This window comes from Habropoda laboriosa, unplaced genomic scaffold, assembly GCF_001263275.1.
Source record: "Habropoda laboriosa isolate 0110345459 unplaced genomic scaffold, ASM126327v1 scaffold111, whole genome shotgun sequence".
In the NCBI taxonomy this organism is placed as follows: Eukaryota; Metazoa; Arthropoda; class Insecta; order Hymenoptera; family Apidae; genus Habropoda; species Habropoda laboriosa.
The window spans coordinates 1,112,955-1,140,199 of record NW_017100293.1 but is presented as its reverse complement, the minus strand read 5'-3'; the positions used below and the strand labels follow the sequence as shown (position 1 = coordinate 1,140,199).

The 27,245-nt window shown below is 36.0% G+C and overlaps 5 protein-coding genes across 13 annotated transcripts in view; 4 read left to right on the top strand and 1 right to left on the bottom strand.

Moving 5' to 3' along the window:
* LOC108573851 (BCL2/adenovirus E1B 19 kDa protein-interacting protein 3) overlaps nt 1-3,327 on the top strand; it is an 18,610-nt gene extending 15,283 nt beyond the window's left edge. Inside the window, exons 4-6 of the mRNA XM_017936328.1 lie at nt 2,530-2,603; nt 2,801-2,956; nt 3,066-3,327. Of these exons, the coding sequence (XP_017791817.1) occupies nt 2,530-2,603; nt 2,801-2,956; nt 3,066-3,117 (282 nt within the window). The 3' untranslated portion in view covers nt 3,118-3,327. The remainder of the gene's footprint in view (nt 1-2,529; nt 2,604-2,800; nt 2,957-3,065) is intronic.
* A 2,207-nt stretch (nt 3,328-5,534) lies between these two features.
* On the top strand, nt 5,535-8,189 carry LOC108573829 (osmotic avoidance abnormal protein 3-like). Its single transcript, XM_017936307.1, has 8 exons — nt 5,535-5,600; nt 5,672-5,851; nt 6,224-6,438; nt 6,503-6,856; nt 6,922-7,021; nt 7,089-7,218; nt 7,639-8,048; nt 8,124-8,189. Exons 1-8 carry the CDS (start codon nt 5,535-5,537, stop codon nt 8,187-8,189), a joined length of 1,521 nt encoding a protein of 506 aa, XP_017791796.1.
* Nucleotides 8,190-9,067: 878 nt separating this feature from the next.
* Nucleotides 9,068-9,856, top strand: LOC108573828. Its single transcript, XM_017936306.1, has 3 exons — nt 9,068-9,091; nt 9,168-9,311; nt 9,389-9,856. The coding sequence occupies exons 1-3, from the start codon at nt 9,068-9,070 to the stop codon at nt 9,854-9,856; spliced, it is 636 nt and encodes a 211-aa protein (XP_017791795.1).
* Nucleotides 9,857-12,778: 2,922 nt separating this feature from the next.
* Nucleotides 12,779-14,679, top strand: LOC108573884 (alpha-tocopherol transfer protein-like). Its single transcript, XM_017936368.1, has 5 exons — nt 12,779-13,087; nt 13,183-13,342; nt 13,825-13,930; nt 14,123-14,492; nt 14,575-14,679. The coding sequence occupies exons 1-5, from the start codon at nt 12,898-12,900 to the stop codon at nt 14,652-14,654; spliced, it is 906 nt and encodes a 301-aa protein (XP_017791857.1). The 5' UTR covers nt 12,779-12,897; the 3' UTR covers nt 14,655-14,679.
* Nucleotides 14,680-15,121: 442 nt separating this feature from the next.
* The window catches only part of LOC108573909 (ABC transporter G family member 23), a 42,957-nt gene continuing 30,833 nt past the window's right edge, over nt 15,122-27,245 (bottom strand). For 8 of the 9 annotated variants that reach the window (XM_017936394.1, XM_017936396.1, XM_017936399.1 and 5 more), the window contains 13 exons: nt 26,960-27,199; nt 24,555-24,869; nt 24,061-24,168; nt 20,390-20,483; nt 19,091-19,255; nt 18,597-18,731; nt 18,343-18,491; nt 18,048-18,255; nt 17,796-17,973; nt 17,506-17,692; nt 17,157-17,422; nt 16,695-16,781; nt 15,122-16,019 (listed from right to left, as the gene is read on the bottom strand). In XM_017936394.1, coding sequence (XP_017791883.1) covers nt 15,805-16,019; nt 16,695-16,781; nt 17,157-17,422; nt 17,506-17,692; nt 17,796-17,973; nt 18,048-18,255; nt 18,343-18,491; nt 18,597-18,731; nt 19,091-19,255; nt 20,390-20,483; nt 24,061-24,168; nt 24,555-24,869; nt 26,960-27,199 — 2,347 coding nt within the window. In that variant the 3' untranslated portion in view covers nt 15,122-15,804. The remainder of the gene's footprint in view (nt 16,020-16,694; nt 16,782-17,156; nt 17,423-17,505; nt 17,693-17,795; nt 17,974-18,047; nt 18,256-18,342; nt 18,492-18,596; nt 18,732-19,090; nt 19,256-20,389; nt 20,484-24,060; nt 24,169-24,554; nt 24,870-26,959; nt 27,200-27,245) is intronic. The other variant, XM_017936397.1, reaches the window with a different exon arrangement.

The window sequence follows — 27,245 nt, the reverse complement described above, 5'->3', positions numbered from 1 at the left end:
TTACGGCGTTTTTTTTTTTTTTTTTTGAGTAATAAAGAAATCAACTGGAAGATATCATTGCTCCAGCTGGAGAGTAGATGTTTTCAACTGGAATAAAACATGTCGTAAATTAGTTCTCCGACCGGTGGAAGCTATAAAACCTATTTTCAGGCGTCGTAGGGTGGCCTAGAAATTTTTCCCTACGAACGTTCACGACAAATATTCCGAGTTTTGATTTTTCTCGTTCCGACGAATGAAAGAGCATATTTTTCTGCGTAATTTTCGTCGAATAGAGAGTGTACCGCTTGCTCATCGTACCGAAAGATTTATTACGCATCACTTGAAGCACTATTTCGAGAAATAGGACGAATTATGCGTGGTGGATTCGTCGGCGTACTTGGCAAAAGATTTGGATAAATTGAAAAGTACACAACATGCGTCAAATATTCCTAAATATATTTTTCACCGTTTTTTCTGTCGCTTTTTTTCACGCGGCAAAAATGTTTACATATTTACATATAAATGTTTCGAAAAAAAAACAAAACATTGCAATTATGATATGTGTCTTTATCTAATCAATAATGGCCGATATCTGTTTTTAAATGGAGCTTCAATAATTATGCCGGTGATTATGAAAGTGATTTAAAGTCGTGTATTTTTCGTTTAGAGATATTTAGAATTTATCGAGTGTATTGAAAAATATTTCTTTAAAAAAGTACTTGCTCTTCTAATGTAACTCTTTTTTTTTTATGAAAAAATTGAAACAATATAAAACAAGTCATAAGATCAATTTTTTTAAAATTTTTGACTTAGACTACTTTTGTAATTAATCAGCACAATTCACGAACCAGAAATAGTAAATGAATTTTTAAATATATTAAAAAAAAGAAAAAAGCCAACAGATACTTAATTATCCAATAATTGAGCGTAACGCCGAATTGTTTACTAACAAACGTACGCCTCGTTTAGCATGTATTTTATACAGCGTAACAAGAGATACGACGACCGTGTTGTTCGCCTTGTGATTGGCTGATTGCCAATCCAAGTTATCCTTGGCTAGTCTCATATTTCAAGCCATTCATAGATAAGATGTATATGTTTTGCTCGAGATATTAGACCATCTTCCTTCCTTGTTTCCCTTTATCTTCGAACAATAACAGTTCCCTGAACGTACATGGTTTTTAATGGATGCGAAAATTGCACCGTTGTTCGTGTTTCGCGATAGGATAGGTGGAGGAAATATAGCGAGGTCGGTCAGACGTGAAAGTTTGCACGTTCCAGCGCATAGATAGAAATTGGAGAAGATAAGAACTCGATAGAAGTATTTTTGAAATTTTTATTCAGTTCCAATTGGAAGATGTAAAATTTTTTGTGTCGTCCTCAAAATTTAAATCTCTCTAGTTTATAATTTAAAATGGCTAAAAATTGGAACCAAAAAAATTGGAGAATTTCTTGTGTTGATCTTGAATGTTTTTTTGCATCAATCTATGTAGATTTTTAACTTTGTTAACTGAGTTCATCTCTGAAAATTTTAATCTCCGTAGTTTATAATTTAAATTGAGTAAAAGTCGTAACCAAAAAATTGAGAAATGTAAATTTTCTTATGCCGACCTTGAATGTTAATTGCACCAATCTGTGCAGCTATTTAACTTTGTTAACTGGATTCATCTCTCAAAATGAAATCTCTAGTTTATAATTTAAAATGAGTAAAAGTCATAGCCAATTCTTGCACAAGAGAATATTTATTTTATATTTAACACTGGTATAATATTAAAATTAATAATATTAAAAATAAAAATGAATTGTGTTCCAAGTATTGGCTAACTAATGGACGAGTAAATTTGTCTCACCCAGTTAACAGTTTAATGCTCTAATTTACGACCTCGCTGTATTTCTTACTCCGACTATACATATACACTTCGATCAAATAAAAGTTGTCGATAGCAGGTGGTAATCTTTTTTATGGTGTGTCACCACTGATTAGAAGATATGAAAAAGGTCTCAGAATATAGGAGAAATTTTTTCTCAACGTAAAAATAACATAACACAACTGTACTCGATTTTTTATCCGATTTTCCAATTTTTTTTTTATCATTTATACCGGGTCGAGGTGCAAGGATTCGATCAGGTTACGCTAGACAAGGTGTGATTGATCGACGATGGGCGATCAGGTTCCTCGCGAGGCAATAAGAATCTGATCTTGTTAATTTTTCCGTCGGCTTCGACGAGTTAGCAAAACCAGCGTAGTTGAAAACCAGCCGCGAGCTTTGTGTTACCGTTGTAAAACCGTGGTATATCTGGTAAACTGAGACGCGACGAGACTTCAATTGATGCCATGTAGAAGCGAGGCAGTATCATCAATTTCACAATGATACAGGATCCACCTGTACGGCTTTAAAACAACTTTTAAATCGGATTGCCGAAGATTACAGACTTCTTGTGGTTTGAAAAGACGACACATATAATACGAATACAACACTTTTGCACACTTCGCGTGAATAAGAAGATTTTACAAATTCCTGAACGTTCGTTGTTTTCATTTCTGCGCAGGAAGCCGAGCTTTTAGAGAAGAACACGGATTGGATCTACGAATGGAGTTCGCGTCCGGATCAAGTACCGCCAAAGTACGTCTACGTTCCACTTTGTAATACCCAGGATGGACGGATTACAAGTCGCTTTATAAACCTATTCTTTCAATCTTATTAAAGAACATTTTTAAGGAATAGAAAGAAAAAGAGTTATTCAATTTTTAAGTCGACCCTGTTGTCGAACAATAAACACAGAATAATTTATGGAAGTTTTTTTTCTTTGAACATTTCAGAGACTGGAAGTTCAAGCATCCTCAAGGAATGAACAAAAGAAAATCTTACAGCATTCGTACCACAAAAGTAGGCAAGAATGGCTTGTTCTCTAAAGAAGTCCTTTACACACTCTTTATCACGAATATTCTGTCCGTTTTGGTGGGAGCTGGCTTAGGGTAAGAGTAGTTGAAGGATTAGATCTAAAAATAAGATGGAAATTAGGATGGATAGCTTTTGAAGAAATGTGTATTTTGTGTAAAAATGGTGTATGATTCATCTCTATAGAGTTTGGCTGACCAGGCGAGGATCGTTAACGTCCACCGTGACCATCGAGTGAAGAAGAAAAACGGTCAGGTACGCGAAAGTCAGGATTGCTGCGCTGGAGATTGCAAGGAAACGGAGTAAAAGGGTGGTTGGTCTGTATCGCAAACCGCAAGAAAGACTGAAGAGCCAAGAGGGTCGATCGAGCCTAAAAACACACGCAACACATTATTTCGATTACCCCCGTTTTAATATTAGCACTTTCTATCTCTTCTTAATCCTTCCCTGCCTGAAAAATGAAAAAAAACTTAACGGTGTACTTATTGAACGCCGTGTTTATTGTGTAAGTTGAAATGCAATTATATTTCTATATATATGTATATATATTATATTATATATATGTATATATACATATAGCGTTGTTGAGGAAACAAGACATGTCCATTTTATACCGTTTGTAATGCGTTTCTATCTGCGATAGTCCGTAGGTATAGCTTGGATAGTATTTATCGATAATAATTATAATTACAAGTTAATTGATGATGAAATAAAGAAAGAGGGAGAGAGAGATGATAAAGAATGTTTGTGGTTAGCAAAGGAAAATATCGTTTTGGTTGTAAAAACGATTAGGAAAATGAGAGTGTGTACAAAAGAAAGGAAAGGATAATTTATATTAGCGAAAGGAAACACCTTTGTTATTAAATTGTAAATATTCTACTGCATTGAATGAAACATTTCAATGATGGTATGAATTTAGAAAATGTGTCTTTGTGGGGTGTGCTTTGTAGCGCAATGTGATAGGAATGCAAGGCATATTTAATTAAATGGAATTTCAGCTTCTGACAGAATTATAATGGGTGTGAAGAACAATTTTCACAGTGTACAAGGATGATAATATTGTTTAAGCGGGTAGTAGTGAGTTGATGATTTTCGTTCCGTTCTCATGTTTTTAATTTTGTAAAGTTTCTTTCTTTAAATAAGATGCAAACAAAAAAAATGTGAGATCATAGTTTTACTTTATTTTTTTTTATCGCCAATTCGTTATCGATTGAACATCTGGACTGACACAATTTAAATACAAGAATTTGCATGAAATTTGCACATCATTTAATGTTAACTATTTATAAAATACGATGCGTTTTGATCATTTGATTTTCAATTTTATACAGCATAAACAATTTTGTACTTTACGAGACGCAGGTTTTGATAAACGTTAGGTAATAAAAACGGTGAAGAAACGGTATATTAGAGTGACGTGCAACAACTTCGTACAATTTAGTGAATCTTATTTGTAATCTAAGAAGAAATCAACGCTAATTCTCGTGTTTCAAGATCTTTCAGTCGATTTAAAAAAAAAAAAATACATTGTTAATTTATTATTGTACGTGTTAAAAAAAGATTATAATCTTCTTTCGCATGAATTTTACGAGTCGCTTATCTCAACGGCACAATGTGTGGTTTGTATCGAAACTATCACGAAATAAAAAGACTCGATAGTGGTTGCATCACGTTAACGATTTTCTAAGGTTTATCGCGTTTTTTCACAGAAATTATGGATATATATATATATAATACATATACTATGTATTAAGTGTAAGATGCTGTATATTACGAGATAATAGTGCGTATTCGATGTAAGTAGAAATTAGAAATGCAAGTTTTTTGTATTTTCAATATAATTCTGTACATTATTCGTGTATACATTTGCCTTTGGAAACCTGCAATACTGTGAACTTATATACGCATGATTAATAACTATTATCGATCATCCTTCGCTCGTTACAGCCATACTAATCAGTCTTTTATAAAACATGTTGCACTAACCAACAAAAAAGAAAAAATATGAATTCCCTCCCTAAAAAAATGAATATCCAAGGAAAGGCCTTGAACTCTCACAACTTCGCACAATCGACCAAAAACCTACTGTCAAGCGTAACAGATTAGGTATAAAAGCATCAACTTTCCTTCGAGCATGACGGATAACGATAATGCGAGCGTTAACGAGAAAAATGTAAAGATCTTTGTTAGAATTTTTCCGGTTGAGAGATCCTGCGAATCGTGCGCGAGAATCGACACAGAACGCAAGGTATTAGAGTTTCTCTTTCATGTTTGTTATCCATTTACGTGGATAAAATTAAAGAAAGTACCGTCGTTTCGATTCAATGTAGAAGATATACGTGCGATGTTTACAAGAAATGCAACCGAATAGAATAGTTACTATTAAAAAACCATCTTACTGGTGCTTTCAAGCAGATGCAATCTTTTGTGACTCTTCACAGGAAGAGGTTTATCATGTTACAACCGAGGACCTTGTGCCAAAGTACACAAAAATATGTTACTCTCTATTTAATACCGTTTGAGACTTCTTGTGTTAATTGTGGTCTTCAAAAGAGGAAACCTCAAATGGTATAAACTATGAACAGGAAGTGTGGACAAATTAGTTTAGCATGAAAATATGATTTAAGAATTCTAGATGGTGTAAGTTGTGTTTTAATGGGATATGGACAAACAGGTAGTGGAAAGAGCTTCACCATCAATGGTTTAAGAAACAACTGGGAAGTACGGCTACGTTGAGTGCTTATTTTTACTATAGCTGACACAAATACAGTGATTACATTCGCTTTTCTCAGCACAGAGGCCTGGTCGCGCGGCTCCTGTCCCACATGTTCATTGAGAAGGCAAACAGGAAGAAAGTCAGCAAGATAGAATACTGTGTCAGCTTTATAGAATTGTATGGAAAGGAAGCAAGAGACCTACTGACCTGTAATATGGACAATAGAGTTAAGATAAATGAACGAGATCCCTTTAAGGTGTTGTTAAGATATTATTTCATAAAACATGGGGTACTGAATGGAACTTTAGTTAGGAAAATTCTAGGACATTTCTATGCTGTCTATGGATAATGAAAAAGAAGGTCTTAGGAGGATTTTCGAAGGAGAAAGCAGAAGATTGATTGTAAAAGGATCAACTTATCCAGCGTCTCATTTAGCCACGGCTGTGATTACTTTTCACGTGTCTAATACAAGTTTAATTACATCCTGGGGCGTTGTAACGACGGCCAAAGTAGTTATATATTTCATGCAACGAATCTATGAATTTCTTAAACCGTGAAATTGCAGATTGTATAGCTACGAGTTAATGGTTTCGCGCTGTTTTAATTAGAGGTGTAATTAATACCTTAGATGCATATCGTGGAGGTAGCTGGTACAGGAAAAATAGGAAGGAATAATTGTTTGAAAACGGCTATGGATATCGGCATGGCTAATTTAACGAAGACTCAGCTTGAGCAATTTTTTTCGTGCATTGGAAATTCAGGAATGTCGGCAATTAGTATAATACGTTCTAGCAACTTGTTGAAGATTCTGAGAAATGCTTTCTCAGTTTCATCTATAGTTCGGTGATTAAATAAATTTTAAATCCCTTATGAACTACGATAATTTAGTAATCTTGCATATTATTAGTTTTATATCGCATATTCAAATTACAAAAGAGGACCTCGGTATCACATTATCCACTTTAAGGCTAACCGCAAAAATCGGGAAATTAAAACCAATTAGAATGAAGGAAGATGTTAAGTATCGATCAGATTTAATGGTACACAGGCTTCAGGACGAAGTTAATGCCTTGAAAAAAGAATTGATGATAAATAACTTGTTTTTGCATCAAGAGGCATTTATGAATATATCGAAGTCGCGGATGGAACAAATTAATAGGAATATTCTTAATTTTTTGAACGATAAGATTTCAGATTTCACATTGTTTAGCGCATCTCAGGCACAAGTATTATTAAAGAATATCAAGAACCTATATAACAGGTTGCATTACCTTTGGTATATGTAAAATAATTTTAAGGTTAGTTTTTAAACGATTGAATCGATAGATTAGCCGCCAAGGAACTCGAAGTTGAAGAATTGAAAGAGACTTACGAAAGTTTAGTGAAAAGTGTGACGCAATTCAGCACATCAGAAAATTTGCCTATGGTACTTTAATTGAACGTTTCATTTTTAATGTTTTCGACTTTTTCTATTTTGTATTAAATATATGTAGGAAACTGTAATATCTACCGATGATTATACCAACAATCGGAAACGAATTAAGAGTTCGTCACAAGTAACAGAAGCTGAAAAAATTATACAAGAAATGGAAAAAGAGGAAGTTGGTAGTTTAGATAAATCCAGTATGTTGTTCTTTATATCTGAGTAACGCAAATGTGTGAAATATGTATGAATACTTTATAAAAAGCTAGTTCTGAAGAAATTTTAAAAAGTAAACATTTATTAGGACGGGAACACATTCTTAAAATTGATAGCCAGAATATAGTGATGGTTAGAATTCGATTTATCATAGTAAAATTCTCTTAAATACTTTTCGCTCCATTAATTTATGCGTATTAAAAAAGGTTCGACAATTATTTGAGTCTTTCTTAAAAGAGGAAAAAGGGTATGCAACAATGAAAGAGAAATTTGATAAAAATGAAAGGACACTTGGTACAGTTCGTCAGAGGTTTTCAGACGTGATCGATAACTACTTCCAGGTGCATTACAGTTTATTACCGACATATAAAAAAGTTTTATCCAAAGTTTTTGTTAATGTTTAGAGGTTATTTCTCAGGCAAAGAGAAATTTGGATGATGCACGCGATAAACTTGACAAACACCAGCAAATTCGATATGTTTTGGAATTAGGAAATCACGAGAGAACAAAAATTATTATTGAAATCGAGAAAACGATCGAACGAGATATTTTGTGTCATAGAAAAGTCCTAGTCAATTTAGAAGAAGAAGTAAATCAAGCGCAAGATGAAATTACTACATTATCCAATCAACATTTAGAGATGATTTCGAAGTTAGAATCTGCTTTCCGAGAATATTGTAAGAAAAAGGACTTTTTAGTATATTATACTGATGAGTCAATGAAAATGTTGTTGAAACCTACTACTACGGAATCCCTGGAAATAATTCGATGCAAGTTCAATAAGTTTCAACGAGCGATGTTGCGCAAGACAGAAGTAAATTTTTTAATTTGAATTTGAATTTGAATTTAAATTTAAAAAAATAAAAAATCTACCGTTTTTTCATATTAGGAAAGAGGAAGAACGAAGAAAGCACGACTTGACAATAAACGAATGTGCAACAGTGTTAAGACATAATTAACGAAAATAATATCTTCCTAGCAATAAATACTAACATTTAATAAGTAAATAAATGCATTTTCAAGTACTTTTAAATTTAATTTAATTAACCGCGAAAAACATAATCAAAGGCCATCTATTAGCGTAATGATAAATTACGTTACGATATATTGTACACATATCGATAGAAGTGTAACTACTTCCTCGGCTAGGAAATCACCGGTTCTAAATTAAGAGTCTTATAAAATTGTGAAAATTATATATTAGAAAGCTCCTTATACAAAAGGTAAAATTACTAATCGTTTATTTTTATATGTTACGCGTAATATATTACATGTACCATCGATTTAATGTCTTTTTTTTGTACATTATTTTGTTTGATTTTTACACATTGTTGTGTAAAGTGACATTGTTTAAAGTAGAACACAGTTTTAGTACATATATATATTTTAAGATATTAATTTATGGATAACAGAAACAAATAGTTAGATGTTCTTAGAGATGACAACGGTTCAAAATCTTGGTATTCGTAGATTATTGGTTAAATCGTGTTAGTGTCGCTTGGTGTCACGTTACCAAACTGTAAACAGAAATTCAGTCAACGGTCCGACAGCCGATGGAGATGGATTCTGTCGGCTGTTAATATATTTTTTGCTTGTAATCTGTGTACGAAAAATTCTGAGAATACCGAAACTACGGCAGTTAAACTTCCTTTGTTTTGTGAATGTTCAAAGTTGCCTTTGGTCCGCGCGTAATGCGAAATTTTGTATTAACGTTAAGCAAAATTTATATTGTTTCGTTACATGTTCGATGTTAAGATAAAAGTTGCGTGTATCTAATGCGTGTGTCAAATATCTAGGAACGTTGAGAAAAAGTTGCTATACAGAATTAAAAGAATGGCAAACAAACAAGATGGTCTAGTAAGTATATTTTAAACAATCTTTTTTTCCACAATTTTGTTGTACCGAAAATTAACATGTGCGTGTGTTGTGACAGTTGAAACAGAAAGAACAATTTATCGATATGTTGTTGAACGAAGGAAGGAGATATTTAATTACATTGGAAAAATTTCGTAAGAAAGCCAAAGACCATTTGTCTGAATACAAGAAGATATTACATGCTATTGATCGTTACACGCGAGTAAGTTCGTATCACGTAAGATAAAAATTAAAATAAAAACAATATCGTAATTATCGTTAAATAATTTTTGAGTACAGTATAAAGCACAATTGATGGAAGACATGGAGGTATTGAAAGAAATTTTGAATGACACGGATAATGACGTAGAAGATGACGAGGGAACAGTGGAATCGGATGAAGCGGAATACATGCAGATAGAATTGGAAGAATTCGTAAACGAGGAGGAGGAAGATTTCGTCTTCGAAGAACAATTCTGTCACTCCCACAATATAGTACATCGAAAGAATATTTTGGCGAATATGGAGCTGTTAATATCGCAGATGTTCAAAATGGATATAAACGTGGTGAATTTTCAACGGGCGATGTATACGAAGTTCATGAATGTTCTTAAAGAATATTGCGTGACAGTACAAATGTTTCTAAACTCTAATGCGGTTTTCGCGGAGTCTCAGAATGTTAATCTCGAGAAGAAACAGTTAATTAAGAATATTGAGACTAAATACAAGGAACTCCAGCAGCTTTTTGTTAAAGTTACTGAGGTATAGATCATTGAATAACAATTGCTATCTGATTTTTCTGTAGTACATAAATATATATTTTTTACAGAAAGTACGATAAAATATTATGTGAGCGGAAAAACGAAGAAAAAGAAAATAATTAGTGTACATACATTCATGTTATATGATATCGTTTGTGGAAAAAAAATAAGTTATTTTTTTATGTTGGTACTACACAGCGTGTAGAAAGTAAATATTTGTTGAATTAAATGCACAACACGTTTGTGAATACTAATGTGTGTTTCACGTTTCTAATATGTATGAAACACAAATATGTGCCATACGATAGAAAAGAAATAGGAAGGTAGGCAGGTAAGAAAGAATCCTGTATAAGTTAGACGAGGATAGCGAAAAAGCATTTTGGCGATAGATAGAAAACGTTTCCTATTGGTCTGCGGGCTCCTAAACTCCGTCTCCCAAACGCTAAATCCTGTCAAACGTACTGGTATATTGTAACCTTTTGTAAAATACATTTTGTATTTTACTTGGCTTACAATAAATAATTTATTTTTTGATAAATAACTGCATTCCTTCATTTTTCCTGATGTTTAAGTCCTTTCCTTGATTCCTGTGGTGGCCTGAGTGTTCCATCTGTAATAACACGAAAATACATTAATTCTTCAATTTTCAATAAAAGTTATAAGGAATTTCTGTTCAATCTACCGAATGCAATGGTTGATTCAATGCAAAATTAATAGACGAGCTGGTTTATTAAGTTAAAGCATATGAAAGTATTATTTGAGACTACCATATGAATTATTATTTAACAAGAAGTACTAATTATTCTATAATTAAAGTACTTCAAAACATACCATAAACTGTATTTTACTATCTACATTATTAGTAATGTTAAAGCAATTCAAAATATATTATACGTATCAATTAAATGTAATAAAAATGACGACAAGGATATCAATACGGAAGAGAGATAAAGAAACAAATAGCGGTAGATAAGGATAGCACTAAAGAAATGAGTAAGACAAGGACAGAAAAATTTGAAATGTGAAACTAACGCCATCTCGTGTTTGGTGACGCGAACTACGAATTCTTAATAGGATCACAGAATATAAACAGAGGTATTAGACAAGGAAAGCACTAGTGTGCGAGAAGGACAGAGAGAAAACGCTTCCTATTGGCTGCCGGGCCGCCATTGCTCACCTCCCACGGGCTAATCAAATCGATCAGGGAAAAATCATTAATAACTCAATAATTACGATGATTTTGTGAACTTTTAGAATTAAAGAATGAAGAGTGGACCTTTAGCAACTTTCTCATATAATTTTTAATGTTCTAGATCCCTTAAATAATTAGTTATTAACAATTTTAGTACGTGATGTCGGGAACGATACCGCATACCGTCAAGTACCTTTTCGGTTTTTCAATAATTTCATAGCTTTCTACTAAACTCCCATGCAACTAACTATATGCTTCTGAAAGGCAAATCCCTTAGCTATATTCTCATATAATTTTTATTAACATATTCGCTTTAGTTTAAGAGTTATTAAACATTATATGAGAGTGTTCCCTATACATCGAACTCATGTATAGTCAACTGTTATAAACATTTGCTAATATCTAATAAACCACATCACTTACGGTTACCAAACTAATTGCAGAATATAAAGAAAAGTCCATTCTACATTCTACATGCTTCAAAGTGCATAATTAATCATGCGTTTCCATTGAAATAACGAAAATGTGTATGCTTGAATGCGACGGATATAATACTCTCCTAAAGAATGTTAAATAATTATCAAACCACAAGGGATATGTTAATAAAAATTATATGAGAATGTAGCTAAAGGACTACAGTTAGTTGTATGGGAATTTAGTACAAAGCTATGAAATTATTGAAAAACCGAAAAGGTACTTGACGGTATGCGGTATCGTTCCGGACATCACGTACTAAAATTGTTAATAACTAATTATTTAAGGGATCTAGAGCATTAAAAATAATATGAAAAAGTTGCTAAAGGTCCACTCTTCATTCTTTAATTCTAAAAGTTCACAACATCATCGTAATTATTGAGTTATTAATGATTTTTCCCTGACCGATTTGATTAGCCCGTGGGAGGTGAGCAATGGCGGCCCGGCAGCCAATAGGAAGAGTTTTATCTCTGTCCTTCTCGCACACTAGTGCTTTCTTTGTCTAATACCTCTGTTTATATTCTGTGTTCCTATTAAAAAATCGTAATTCGCATCACCCGACGCGAGATGGCGTTAGTTTCACTTTCAAAAAATTTCTGTCCTTGTCTAACTCATTATTGTAGTGCTATCCTTGTTTACCCCTACTTCTTTCCTTGTCGTACTCGTTTCTCTAGTATTGTCCTTGTCTGCCAGTGTTCTTTTGCTTGTCTAACTCATTTCTGTTTTGCTAAATATATAAATAAGTACCTTGATAAGTTATCCTTCGTAGTAAGCATGACTAAATATATTGGATTCCGTGGGTAGAATTGTTCACGACCTTTTGACAGCAGTAAAACACGCGCATGTGATGAATCATTTACTGATAAACAATTACGTTCGTTTCTTATTTGTGATTTCATAGTCACGTTTAATTCCAAAAACACCGCGAGTTATTCGAATCTTACTCTATACTGCATCGGTAACGTTGGTAGCGACATAAAAATGGTAAGGGTATTCTCGGCCCCAAAGCTTCGGACAAAAGATCCCATAAGATGGTATTTAGTTCTATCACAGACGGGATTTACATGTAAATTTGTATGTCTATATGTGGGTCTATCCTGTACGTCGTCTGTAGTAATAGGCTAAACGAGCAAAGTTCACTGCACATACTTATCGTGAACTGTACGTAGAGATATCACGAATATTCCGGCAGATGTCTCTTATTTATTTCGTGCTTGCGCTGTAGATCGTTTAGATCTCTACTGACGTTTGATGTTAGTGGATCGCAAAGTTGCAGTGTCTTCTTCCGTGTCCCTTTTCTATGTATCCTAATACTGGAAATATTATTCGAATGCGAAGGAACGTGCAGATAGAAACCTAACTTTCAGTGTTTCTGTTAATAAATGACAAGTGATCAAGTGGGAAAATTTAGTTGTACGATGGCAACATTAAACGAGTACATTTGTCAACTATCTGAGGAGGAGAAGGCGTACGTGCGGGATAATTTAAATGAATGTGACGAAACCAGGCCAATTAAAATTGCTGAAATAAAACAGTGGATAACGGAGAATGAAGAATTGCACGTGCCGACTGGTACTCGTCATAATCAACCATACAACTCGATTTTCTTTTGTTCTCTTTGTTCCTCTTGTGAAAGTAAACTTTTCTACGAATTTTTGTTTTCGCAGATGATTTTGTCATTCTTCGTTTTCTGAGAGCGTGCAAATTTAATACAGAGAAAGCGAAGTGCAAATTACGAAATTATTACAAGCAGAGAGCGTGCGTGCCCGAATGGTACAGCAACAGGGATCCTTTTCTACCAGAATTACAGGAATTATTTGATCTTGGGTAATGTTTATAAAGACACATAATTTTCATCTATCGTTAGGGAGTATTGAAAATGTTTAAAATATTATTTTTAATTAATGTTGCGATTCTTTCGAATCTATTGTCATTTAGAAAGATTAATTATAGCTAAAACAACATACCCGATAACATCGTTATCATTATCTGTGAACTTCCGTAATCACGTTTAAAGTATTCATCATCTCTCTCAGGCACGAAATCACGTTTTACGTCGATATGTTAGCGACGTTCGATAAATTGGAACATGCATTTTCTCAATTGGTAATTATTTCAGTTTCGACTCAGTAAGTCAAGCATGATGTTTACTCCAAGTATTTTTTTACGATTTGTCTACGGTAGAAAAGTCATCCAGTTTCTTTTTTTGTGCAGTTTTTTCTGAGATTTATGATATGCGACTTATGTAATGTAAGATAATATTTTATGCACATGAGGTAATCCCGTTTTCTACGAGTCTGGTTTTTCAGGGTACTTTTACCTTTAAGGAAATTAGATAACGAGGGCAGAATGATTGTAATAGTGCGTACAGCTGTGCACACTCCAAGTAGGCACAAAATGTCAGACATGTTGAAGGTACGAAAAACATCGAATTACTAATAGACCTGAGCGGAAGACGTAAATTGTACGAAATAACTAGTTGTCCCCGATAGTCTATACAATCCATAGGTACAATCGTGATAAACGCTACTTCTAGCATTTTGTTCGTAAACAAATAGAAAAATATCGAAATGGTTAAAGAAGCCTGCGTTTTTTTTTTTACTTCAGGTAGCATTGATGACTCTGGATCTAGCGTTACGAGATCACGAATCCGTGACGATTTACGGTATCACGGCTATCTTGGATATAGGTGGCATGACATACGAGCACGTTCTCCAATTACCGCCGAATGTCATTAAAAATCTAGTTCATGCATGGCAGGGTTGCTACCCTGTTAGAATCCATTCTTTGAATTTTATCAATGCTCATAAATTCGTGAACGCGATTTTGAATATCTTCAGAAGTTTCATGATCACGAAATTGAAACAGAGAGTGCACGTACATGCGCGTGGTAAATTAAAATTATACGAAACTCTGCCGATAAGTATTTTACCAGTAGAGTATGGGGGTACGGATGGTACAGTGAAGGAATTAAGCGGTATATTTCTTATCATTTTTAAAGTCTTTGTACGTAGGTAGATAAGGTAATGGTTAATTGAACTATTTTAATTGGCTTACAGAGTATTGGAAGAGGACAGTGAAGGAGAACAGTAAATGGTTCGCCGAGGAAGAAAATTACAAATTGATGTTGATTAAGTAACTAGATTGACTCTAATTTGTGATAACAAGGGATTGTATACGTGATTATTCAAAGTAGTTAATGGGGAACATACTACGTGATAAGCATCGAAATATCTTGTATTTTTTGTAAACGTTTTTTTTATACAGAAAAAATAAAACGGAAAACACGAAAATGTACACTGCTTCTGCTCGTTTCTTTTTTTACATCGTTCTTTCTTCTGCATCCTTTTATAGAATTTTTATTCAGACTATGCGTTCATTTAAACGCGAATAGCGGAGAAACACCGTTAATAGGTATAAAACGTAATACTCTATGATTCGTATGCTACAATATGGTACATATTCTCTGTGCTAGTAATCGTATTGCACGCTAGCGTACATCAATTACCCTAATTATATCGTCCCGATTATCTTTCTCGATTAAAGTTTTGGTTATTATACAAAGTTTCACGTATGCTTCCCGTCATACATGGAACATATCTTTCATGGATATTCTCCTCGTTTATACTTTTAGACGCGTCGTTCCCCAGATCGCGTTGTACAAGTTAAATAAAAACGTACACTTAAGTCATGGGCAAGTAAAATTGTCCTACATCTAATTTTCGCTAACTCGTTAATTTATGTCCATTTTGTTCACGTTTCTCTTATGCCGTTCTGAACACACTTCGAATATTTATCAGGGCACATTGTACTGGACTATTCACAAGTACAGATCGTCTCGTCCATCACCAAAACGTTCTCTGTACAGTGTCACCCCATTTTATAGGTTAACTCAAACGAGACGATGAATACTTCTCGCGGAAAAAAAACGACTATCCATGGTAAAATGCATCCCTGAGGATACAAAAGAGGGAAATGAAAGTAGAAGAAGAAGAAGAAGAAGAGAAAACCCTAAAAAGAAAGAACTAAACACGCGACACACAACCATTCGTTCATCTTCATTCGCACACAAGGGAAACATTAAGCGCACAAGGAGCATCACATGTATCTGGAGGTTCACGCACGAAGGGCGCAACGAGATCGTCTCGCGGAAGCTTTCCGAAGCGATCTCCGCTTTGAGCTACCATCATAGGCCGATCGTGATGTTTCGAGCCGCACCAACATGGCTCTAGCACGCTCTTTTTTGTTTACGTGGTGATTACTCCACTCGCAAACGCCATGATACCATTTTATCCGCGCTTGAATTTGAGCACCACTATGCTTATCGTAAGGAACGCGACTATCCAGACGATGGTCGAGATGAAACCGTTGTAGACGTCTGGTTCTGAGATGGACCAACCGCGCGTCAGCATTGAACGCAGTGACGTTGTCGCCATTGTTAGTGGAAGGCCCAGAGACACGTGTCGCAGGAATGAAGGCATACCTTCTACTGGCCAAATCACACCTGAAATATAAAGATTGAATTCGTAAATAAAATAAAATTAAAAAATAAAATAATGTAATTTCTTAGAGAGAAATATGAACTATTCAGAAACCAAAACGATTAACTCCACTTTTTGATATTCGTCCAATTTTAGTATCAAAGCACATGTTTGGTGCTTAATTCCTCATAAATAAAAAAAATTTAATACATTTTATTTCATGGAGTTAATCACTTTGGATTCTGAGTGGCTCATATGTTATTTAAATAAGCAATGCATTATGTAATGGTGAATTTATAGCTAAGTATTGGAGAGTTGAAAGCTGACACATGTCATACGGTTGTTTTTGGTTTTTTCTTCTTTCTGCCCAATGGTTTGGTATAACTGCACGTAACTGGGCGATTTGGAAACATTCAAGATTTGAGCATCATTTAAGTGGAACATGTAATTAAGTATGCGAATGACTTTCACTTTTACCGGCTGACATTTAATTACAATGATCGTCGTTAAGTTTGCGCGATTCACACGATCGGGAAGAATTTACCACGGAAGCATCGTTGTGCTTTCCATCGTGCGACAAGAAACGCGATAGATAAGAAAACGTCTCCGCGTTGTATTCATTGACTGTGTGTGCCTTCTTGTTATTTGTGTACTTTCCGCCTTCGTGAATTACGCGTTCTTAATTTTATATAACGTACCGCTCAACAGAAGCGTAGGATAGAAACTGCCCAGAGCCAGCTGGATTGCATTCCTTTCAAGTTCGCAAATCGCTGAAATTACAAACCCTGCAAGCAAAGAAAGACACCATGAATCACTTCTTTGATCAATATCAATACTTTATCTTAAAGAAACTGCAAAGAAAGATTGAAAATACTGTTAAATGTTATATTCGCTGTAATTAGAAGCCGTTATTCTTTTGCACGTGAAAGAAGAAACTTTACTTCAAAGGAGAACATATTAACAGGAGAATTATATAAGAGCAGTTTTCCGTGTAGCAATTTTAAAGTGGTAGATCCAGTTTTTAGCAGGTCTGCCCACTATACGAGAGATTGTCTCTGACTTGACCACTTTTATTTAACAAAAAATCACTCGTACGAGTTCACCCTTGTTTCTTACCCACATTCACCGTTCCAAGAATCGATTTCACACTTTGAACTCACCGAAGCACATGCCGCAGAGGCCTTGGAGTATCGTCAGCACGATCACCCAACCGATTTCTCCCTTGCACTCGACATCGAACACCAGAATCATGAAGATCAGTACAAGCGCGGTTTGACCGCACATCACCACGAACTGGGTGATCACGTGGGAGAATAAAATCTCTCCTGGTGAAACGCCAGCTACCCAGCTTCTGTCTAATAAACCCTCCATCCTCTCGATGATAAGAACGGAAGAAGTGAGGGCCACAGCCAAGAAGAAGACAATTCTGTAAGAAAAATAGCCTATCGTAAATACTCGTCGAGTTAGCTATATTCTTAACGAGCTTGGTAAATGAATTTTTCCACACACGTTAAAATTACTCCTGGCGCCACGAAATCAGTGAAACTGGGCTCATTGGTGCCGTAGATTGGATCCTCGAACTGAATTGGTACGTCAGCCAGCTTTGTGTTCTGATCGCAGGCAGAGAGAAGATCTTTGGCAAAGTCCCTGTATGAATACTGAAGATTTCTGGCTAGCATCAGGCCTATTTGTTGATCTGGAAATAATAAATTAAACGTAGAAGCTTGTTGGATCATGGAACTTTGACAATTACAGGGTGTCTGTCTACAGTTTCTGTTGGAAAACATTTTCATACTCACTGGACATGTCTAGCCAAACCCGGATCTCGCTCTGATCCAAAGTTTCATCGTCAGCTTCTCTTCCAAGGGCCATTCTTGCTACCAGAGCGTCTGTAAAGTTCTCAGTAAAATACAAAGTCCCCCAGGCTTCTCCGTCGCGAACAGCGTCCTTTGCTGAGGTAGGATCTCGATAATACTTCTACAAAATAGATATAACCGTTCGAATAACCGAAATCCGAGATTGTAACATTAGTTTTTATCAAGTATCCTTACTATCGTGATCGTTTCGTTGTTGAGAAATTTCAGGTATCGACAACTGAGGTGTGAAAAGTTACAGTCTTCGGTTACAGGACAGGATTTATTCTCGAATGACATTTCGTGATTAACTACAGCCAATTTTAAGTCCGTTGGATCCCTACCAATAGCCAAACAAAAGAGGATCACTTGCATTACTGGCAGTGCAAAGATAAACAGCATCACTCTGCAAAGAGACAGATAGTTTCTTTATCTTCATCCGGAATGCAATGTAGAATTGCTACTGTTTACAGCGAACGTGGCAAGAACTTACCCCACATTTCTCCACATACGTAAAAAGTTCTTTTGCAGCAACGCTCTCATTTTACCCTTGTTCGTTATCTTATAGCAATCAGTGAAATCACCGCAATCGTCGCAATCCAGCATTGAATTCTTCACGCTGGACATAGGTTTTCCGTTCATCTATTGTCAGAGGAAAAAGATTAATTCAACAAGCTTACAGGACTGTGTTTCTTTTTAAACAAGAGAAGCGTGAAAACGGTGGATAGGATTGTTCACGTGTCTCACATCGTAATGATTCCCCACGCCATTCGTAGTGTCGTGAACGAGGACCTCTTTGCTCTGGCTGAAATTCAGACCCACGACACCTGATTCTTCCGTCACGTACACTGGCTCATTCTTCTTGCCCCAGTTCAGAGAAGCCTGTGGAAAAATGCTCGAGATTAGGTCTTTCACGTCTACAAAATATACTTGATAGAAGTACACCGAGTATTGTCATTGAATACTCAGAGAATACTTGTAAGTGTTAACCCTTTCACTGCTATTGGTGCCTATAGGCGCTTTGAAAATTTGTTATTGTGTTATTGGAGCCTTTTGGCTCACTTCCATATTAATTTCAGCCTTAATTTTACCCTCTGCACTCTTCCACGTTAATTCAATGAAACAAATTTTAAAATGATACGGCCAAAAAAGAAAATTTTGTTAACAGCTTACTAAAATTTGCCACAGTGAAAGGGTTAAAATTCTGAAGTATGGCATATGGATTATTTTAGTTTATTTACCAAACTAATATTACTGGAGATGTTCAATTCTGGTGGTTGAGAGTACTGTCCCTGTATTCGAGAAAGTTTCAGGAAAACTTCCTCTAGTGAAGCACAGTTGTACATTTGAAGGAGAGCCCTTGGAGATTCTTCGGCCAATAAACGGCCGCTCCTCATCAAACCAATCTGTAAAAATCAAATTTATGTATATTTAATTTCTCAGACTGAAGTAAAACGAAAGTATGATAACATTTTCATGTGTGTTTCTCGATGAAAATGGATTATTTAATTAGTCCTGTTAGTTAGATGATATCTTGGACAAACTACGCGTCAGTGGCGCGTAAGTTAATTGTTAATCACCGTTAATGAAACTAATTGTGCACGCAGTTTACTGCTTCGCCTCGCGTATTCGTTTAATCGTTTTCTTTTTGTGTGTTTTTCTCATTTCGTTATTTGTTGTTTTTACAACGAAGGTGCACTATATTATGTAAAAATATTCGCGCAAAATATAATTAAGATGTAACTGCAACGTAATTAAAATTAGTATAGTAATCGATGTTAACAGACAGCTTTCTTCGAGTGATAAAGCGGATCGTTTTTTTTCTTTTAAGTAGAATCCGATAGATCTTCCAGAATGTTCTACGGTAACGGTGTTGTTTAACAATACATAAAAATACACGAGAATACATAAAACCGGCAATCATTGGATGTCGTAAAACAAACAAAGTAATAATTTACGCGGGACGTAATGTCCAGGTGAATCAGCTAAACAAAAAGAGATAAATCAACCAGTCATTGTCTCTGCGCGACGAAAAGGTCAGAGGATCAGAAAAAAAATTAATAAAAATTTGTGAAAATTACAAAAGTGTCACAATTCGGAGAAAAGGTAAAAATTACAAAAGAGTTACAATTCAGAATAAAGATAAAAATTGCAAAAGAGTCACAATTCAGAATAAAGGTAAAAGTGCAAAAGTCACAATTCAGAGAAAAGGTAAAATTGAAAAATCTTCCGTTAAAGGAACACTGTACAAACTTTCAGAAATTAAAAAAAGAAGTAAAAATGCAAAATTCTCCATGGATGGAAATGCGTCGGATTGCATTTTACTTTTACTGGATATTCGCAAAATCTTTCACCCTTTTTCTGTTACCTTCTTTCTCCTAGAAAACCACGGTTGCACAATCTTAATACGGTATCATTAACGTAATCGGCCGACGATTCTGTTTGGTAACGGTGCCTCGGTTGTATCGTGATTTGTATTCCTACGTATGCAGTGATACTGTGCCCCGAATAATTTTCCTCGATGCATAACTTTCACGTACCGTATGCGCCTGTCGGGCTTCTTCAATGTAATGGGTCGTTATGATCACGGTCTTGTTGCCGTCCTTCGTGATCTGGACCAAATGGTTCCAGATGCTGCAACAGTAAAGTGACAATGTTAATCTCGTGAACCTTCACGCGTATCATTATCCAGAGAAAATTGAAAATTTTCTTCTGCAGAGATCTCTGGGAACGAACTACAATTCTCGGTAATTTTGATAAACTTTAATGGGAGAAATAATTTTCTCTGTTCAACTTGAGGTGTTGAAAATTAATAACAATGATGTCTGGGGAATGATTTCTCATACTCTCATTGCCATAGAATACAATTTTCTGGAATTTTTTGAAGTTTGCAACCAAATTTCTAACATAGAGTTCATAAAATGACTGTAGATCCACAGAGAAACGTTCCATTTTTCTTTTATTCTAGTTCTAAGGAGTCTTAGTGATCTTCCATAAATTTTAATGCATGAAAGAATTTTTCATATTAAATTTGAGGCCTTGAAAATTAATATTAACGGTGTCTGAGGACTTTGAGTGTCTCTAGAAACGATTTCTCATGCTCTTATTGCCATAGAATACAATTCTCTCAAATTTTTTTAGAGTTTGCAACCTAATTTCTAGCATCGAGTCCATAAAATCATTATAGATCCGCAGAGAAACGTTCCATTTTCCTTTTTTTCTCTCCAGTTCCAAGGAATCTCTTGACGATCTTTCAGTGCGTATCCCAGATGATCATCATCCTCGATACACTTCTTTTTTTAGAAAAGCATCTGGCCGAGCTAATTCACCGATTAGTCAAGCTACATCTTCGCGAGAAAGTCTACGGAAGCTACTATTACTACGTTCCACGCAGAAACTTCAATTTCGCGAGACCAGAGTGGAACACGAGCGCTCGTAAATGCTTGCTGATCATCGCGAAGTAGCTGCTACGTTGACCCTAGGAAGCATTCAATTCGCGGTATAATCGCATCGCGAACTTTCTCGCGGCTAATTAGTAACCTCCTCTTTGTCGTCGTTTGCCTCTTCACCGGTGGAAAAAGACTGGAAAACGACACGATGGAACTATCGGTGGATCTGTTATCGAATATACGAACGAATCTTTAGAAGTTTCCTAAGTAGAATACGTAGTAGCTCTTCGTACAAGGTAGCTGAATTAGAGATTAGCTCGTGGAGGATTTAAGAGGATCTCGCTTGAACCTTGAACTTTCACAGAGGAATTGTGAATAGAGCTGGAGGATGATGAATTCTACGAGGTTGCTGGAGAATGTTAATCCTTGTGTCTTGGTGTCTTGGTGATGTAGATTCGTGACTTACAATCAAGATGGCAACCTTAAAAATGCTACTTTTCTAGATTCTGGAGATTCTTGGAACATTCTTCTCTCTGAAAAATTGCAGAAACTTTTAGAAATTTTGAAAGATGCGAAAATGTGAGATAGTAGGATTGGTATTATCGAAGAAAAATTGGAACAATTTTTAGAAATTAGAGAAAGATAAAAATACGCGAGATTGGAGGATTGGAATTGTCAGAGAAACATTGGAACAATTTTTAGAAATTAGAGAATTGGTATTGTCGAAGAAAAATTGGAACACTCGTTAGAAATTAGAAAAAAAATAAAAATACAAAATTCCAAGAAGGAAAATGCGTGAAATTGCATTTTTTACTGGAAATCCAATGAAAGCACACGACGAAACGATCTTCAGGCGCAGAGAATTCTTCGGCGAATAAATTACTCCTCTATAGTACAATTTACTTTTCGTTCGACGTTACAAAACGAGTGGATACACACGTTAATCGTGGCTAGTTTCAGCGTTAAACGCCTCGGTCAAGCACTCGACGCTTTCCACTTCACACTAAACAGATCCTCGAGGAGGAAAATAGTCGAGGAGAGCCTCGAGCGCGATAATAAACCGTTGAGAAGGACATTAAACGTGTGCGGAGAAACGGTGGCGAATTTCATACGCTGTTATGAAATGACCAAGGCAGGCTGCTTTTCAATTACCATCGCCAGGAATGTGGAAAACTATGCTGATCGCGTTCTACACGCGTGAGTCTAATAAAATGGCCGGGGATTTACATTTCAAACGAGAGAACATATCGTTTACGAGCTTCGAACAATTTTCTTTCCATTTTTAATTCACGTGCCTGTGTATGTTTGTGTGCGTGTAAATCTCGCCTAAGGCAACAGGAATGCGATTTAATCACAATGGACTTTCCTATTGGACATTAGACGTGAACGAGGAGAGATAATTCGTGATGGAATCAGTCACGACAAGCTTATCATCCTCGCCAAGATGGAGGAGAGCCTGGAAAACGTTGGCATAACCTACTTCCATGTGCGACGGCGGCCTGGAAATTTCGCAAGAGATCGTTTCACGATGTTTAATGAAGTTAACGAAGCTGATAAATGGAAGATTGGTAATAATAGGAAATCACCGAGTGTCCCTTGTAATACATTCGAAATTAACCAGGTATTTTCTTTGGTAATGTGAGTGTCAAACATTGTGAATTCGTGGATTCGAGATAGGAAGATGGAAGATTTAACCCTTTTCGTGTCCACTGGAACACGTAAGTCCCACATTTCAGAACTCGAATAAAAGTTTCTCTCAATTTAGTATTCATTTGATATATTCAGATTGATAAATAAAAATGAAATTCTTAAAAAAGATTATTCCATAGATAACAATTGAAATTATTGTGTGCAATTAAAAAGGTAGAAGGTACTCACCTTCTCCTTAGCTGTGAGGAAATAGATACAAAAATTGCTCTCAATGTGATCGTTACATAAATTAAAAATTAATTAAAAAAATTGACAAAATTAAAATTATGAATTATTCGGTCATCGGAAAGGGTTAAAATGTGTAATTAAAAGGGTACGAGGGATATTTTCTTCATTTCAGAAAGAAACTTTCAAATTTGCAAATACGAGTATAAAGATCAATCCTCAACATCAGCCACGAACTTTATCATCGTTTAAATTACCAGCGAGTGTCTATATGTAGGAAAATGTTGGTGCCTCAAGCATTAAGACGTGAATTTTCTCCACACTCTCGAACAAAAGGTCGTTTAAAACGTAGAAAAATCACGTTGCCGCGTTCAGTCACCTTTATTCCGAATTTTTCCACCGGCGCAATAGGCACTTTCACTTAAAAGAGAACCTTAAAAGCGTGATCTACCGTGCAACACTTGCTCCGCCCCTGTCACGCGCTATTTATTCCTGCTATTCGATCCTTGCAGACGAGGATGAAACTTCTCTTTTTTCTTGGCCCTCGCCGTCATCTCGATCTTCGAGGATCTTTAAACCAGTAGGTGCCGATACTTTTACGAGGACCGAAGAACCACAGAATCGATTCCGATCCGTGAGAATCAACCAGTCGTATTTTTTTGATATTTTCCAAGGAAAATAGAGGCTAACAACACAGAAAGTTACTCCAAAGGCCAAGCAACAGGCAGATTTACTCGGTTGAAAGCGAAGATTCAACTTCTGTTAGAACTGGTTTCTTCTTTCTGTGGACATTTTTAACTGCATCCTTCTGTGATTGACACACTCATCTTCGATAGAAGACGATGACCAGACTCGATGGAACGGTAAATACACTTTGAGTGGTGTTTTTCGCTTGATTTAATAGTCAACTGTTCTTAATGTCGTTCAGGAAGTTGCGAGATACTCACCTTTGACGAAGAAGAGGATCTACACCCACGGTTGGCTCGTCCAGAATTAGAAGCTCTGGATCGTGCATTAGGGCTACTGCGAAGGACACTCGTCGCTGCTGGCCACCGCTGTAATTGGGAATAATTTTGTAATTAGAAAGTTTCGTAATTTTTTAATCGTCGTGTGAGTGGAAGCGGAGAGAAATTCGAGTGTTTCAACAATTTTGATGAGAAAAGAACTTTGGAGGGGAATGTTTAGCAGAAGAAGTCTTCAGAAGGATAATTTTCACTGACAACATTATAAAGTATTTAATTTTAGTACAAATGAGTTTAAAAAAAATTGTCAAGCATTTCATTTTAGTACAAATGCTCTTTTAAAACATTCTTAAAATTTCATTTTAGTACAATTTTGTTGCTTTAAGAAATTCTCATCGAAGAGATTGCTAAGAATTTAATCCTAGCAGAATTGCTTTTTCAAAAAATGTTCTCACGACTATAACATTAATTCTACACACCTAAGATTCTTCACCAGCCGATTCTGAGAAGGTAGATCCAAGAATTGTAACAAGAATCGAAGCCTGTCGGCGATTTCTTCGGTGCACATGCCAAAAATCCAACCGAAGTACATCATAGTCTCTCTAATAGTGAATTCTCCATAGAGGGCGATCTCCTGCGGCATGTAACCGACCCTTTTTCCTGGAACTCCGGATCCTTTGGTGCCTGGTTTCCCTCCAAGGACCCAGATCTCTCCGGAATTCAATCTCCTCCGACCGACGATGCAAGAGAGCAGGGTGGTTTTGCCGCATCCACTGGCGCCAAGGAGTCCATATCTAATTTCAGAAGAAAAAAAGATTTTTATTTATATTTTACTTTATTTTTCCGTGATTTCTATTTCGTTTCTACACCACTTTGTGTAGCAAAACAGTCAATTTTCTTAATAACCGAGGTTAATATTTTAATAGGGACCTCCAAGCAAGCTAAGTCGGTGAGAAAGATTACTTATAGTGTTTTACTAAATTTATTAACTTTAATGATTATTAATGAATTTAAAAAATGGCAATAGCTTCAAATTTTTCGTTTCCAAGTCCTTTTACGGTTTTAGCATGCTTTTTTACGTCACGTTAACTCCTTTCTGAAAGACAGCTCGAAATGGAGCCTCTCCATTTGGAAATCACGACCTTCGAAGCAGCATCTCCGATGATTAATGAAAGCTCAACGTCGTTCACCCGCCGCCGGTCATTTGGACAGTGAACTTTCCACACTTTCGAATTCCTTATTCGTTATCGACCAAACTGGCAGCCAGTTTATTCCACTGGAACAATCGACAATTGTTCTAGCAAACTAGCCACCCTTAGTCACCGTATTTATCAACTTCCATTACAAGCTTTTTCTCTCCATATACACTACTAAAGCGTAAATCTCCATCGACTTCCTGTCATTTCTACGGATATTTATGTATACATACACTCGAGCCAGAGGCTCATGTAATGGAGTTACGTGCTCCCTTGGCATGAATGCCGATATTCGTAACCAAGTGACCAAGATAATGGGCCATTCGCGTAATAAATTACATAACTAACAGGATAACGGTATTCAAGAATTCATTTTATCCCGGAAACTTTGAATTCGAATGGAAATTTCGTTCGAATTTCCTCGTCTATGGAATTCTATGCTCGAGTTAAATCGAGCTCCATGTTGAAACGAGTACAAAGAAAGATACAATTACAGACCTACTTATTGTTTACCTAAGAAACTTTCATTTTATCCATACTTCTATGGATCTATTTATTTCTTTCAACCCTTTCGCAACTAAAATTGCTCATTTATCTTATTTGGACACGCTGGACCAAGATCATTTTTTGTTCGAGTAGACAGTGCTAGATATACATGTGTTTTTGCCCAAGTGGTTACGAAAGGGTAAATATAAAATAACGCGTTGGAATTTTTAAATGTTGGATTAAATTAGACGGTGATTTGCGAGTTCCGGTTAAGGAAACAGGCTGATTCAGTTTCGTCATACTAGTGGCAATTAGCGCAATCAAGGATTACCTGTTTCCGACCTTCCAAGCTCGGTTTTGCTCCGCCTCAGATCGTTCATAAATAATTCAATTCTGTGTGAAACAACGTTCGAGACAGTTCCTTGACAAAAGTCCTCTTTATTCTCTCTATGCATTGCTCACTTTCACTGGGAATTCGAACCTGTGATTACGTAGCGGGGAAACGAACTCTCGTGATCGAATCTTAATTCGTAAGATGATAAACACTTGGCTTATTGTTTCGGTGAAATGACCATTATTAACCATTCCGATTTTAGGAAGTAACTGGCGTTGCAGGAGGTTGATGTTAAATCGTGGCTGCACCGTTTTCAGATTTCGTTTGTTAAATTAAGGCGGAAATGCGCGAAGGATAACATTAAGGTTGAAGTGCGGAAAAGATGAAATTAAGAATTAAATTAAAGTGGACGAGCGCGAAGGATAAAATTAAGGATCGAGGTGAAAGTGTGCGAATGGTAAAATAAAAAATTAAAGTGGAAACGTGCAAAGGGTTAAATTAAGGTGGAGGTACGCAAAGGATAAAATTAAGCATCAAAGTGGAAATGTGCAAAGGATAAAACTAAAAATTAAGGTAGAAATGCGCGAAGGATGAAATTAAGGATCAAAGTAGAAATGCGCAAAGGATAAAATTAAGGTGGAAAAGCGTAAAAGATAAAATTAAGGATCAAAGTGGAAATGTGAATAAAGGTGCAAATGTGCAAAGGATAAAATTAAGGATTAAGCTGGAAGTGTGCAAAGGATCAAATTAAGATAGAAGTGCACCTACCACAACGCCATCAAACTTTCAAAGCATCCATAGATACCATCAGCAACGAAAGGATTAACAATTACACGACACATTTCATAAAATTCTTCTTCATACTAACATGGATCCTTTCGCCACCGTCATGCAGAGATTCTGGATAACATGATTGGGATTTTTGCTGCTGCCGTAAGTCTTGAAGGCATGCCTGACGCTGACTGCTTGCTGCCGACTCCACGTAGGGTTGTTCAACCCCGGCGTTGCAAGCACAGGATTAGGCGCCGTCATGTCCAGAGTACTATCCCCGTTGCTCTGCATGTTCTCTGTGTTCGCCTGACCGCCTCCTCCTCCTGCTGTCCCGTCACTAAATTCCAAAAAAAAATTCCGTATCATTAAAAACGTTCACGCTA

Bases quoted from the DNA above. Each gene is read 5' to 3' on its own strand.
- LOC108573829 (XM_017936307.1), top strand. From the start codon at position 5,535: ATGGGATATGGACAAACAGGTAGTGGAAAGAGCTTCACCATCAATGGT. The intron at 7,219-7,638 runs GTATGTTGTTCT...GTTAATGTTTAG, and splicing joins TGGTAGTTTAGATAAATCCA to AGGTTATTTCTCAGGCAAAG. The intron at 8,049-8,123 runs GTAAATTTTTTA...TTTTCATATTAG, and splicing joins CGATGTTGCGCAAGACAGAA to GAAAGAGGAAGAACGAAGAA.
- LOC108573828 (XM_017936306.1), top strand. From the start codon at position 9,068: ATGGCAAACAAACAAGATGGTCTA. The intron at 9,092-9,167 runs GTAAGTATATTT...GTGTTGTGACAG, and splicing joins CAAACAAACAAGATGGTCTA to TTGAAACAGAAAGAACAATT. The intron at 9,312-9,388 runs GTAAGTTCGTAT...TTTTGAGTACAG, and splicing joins CTATTGATCGTTACACGCGA to TATAAAGCACAATTGATGGA.
- LOC108573884 (XM_017936368.1), top strand. From the start codon at position 12,898: ATGACAAGTGATCAAGTGGGAAAATTTAGTTGTACGATGGCAACATTA. The intron at 13,931-14,122 runs GTACGAAAAACA...TTTTTACTTCAG, and splicing joins AAATGTCAGACATGTTGAAG to GTAGCATTGATGACTCTGGA. The intron at 14,493-14,574 runs GTATATTTCTTA...ATTGGCTTACAG, and splicing joins TACAGTGAAGGAATTAAGCG to AGTATTGGAAGAGGACAGTG.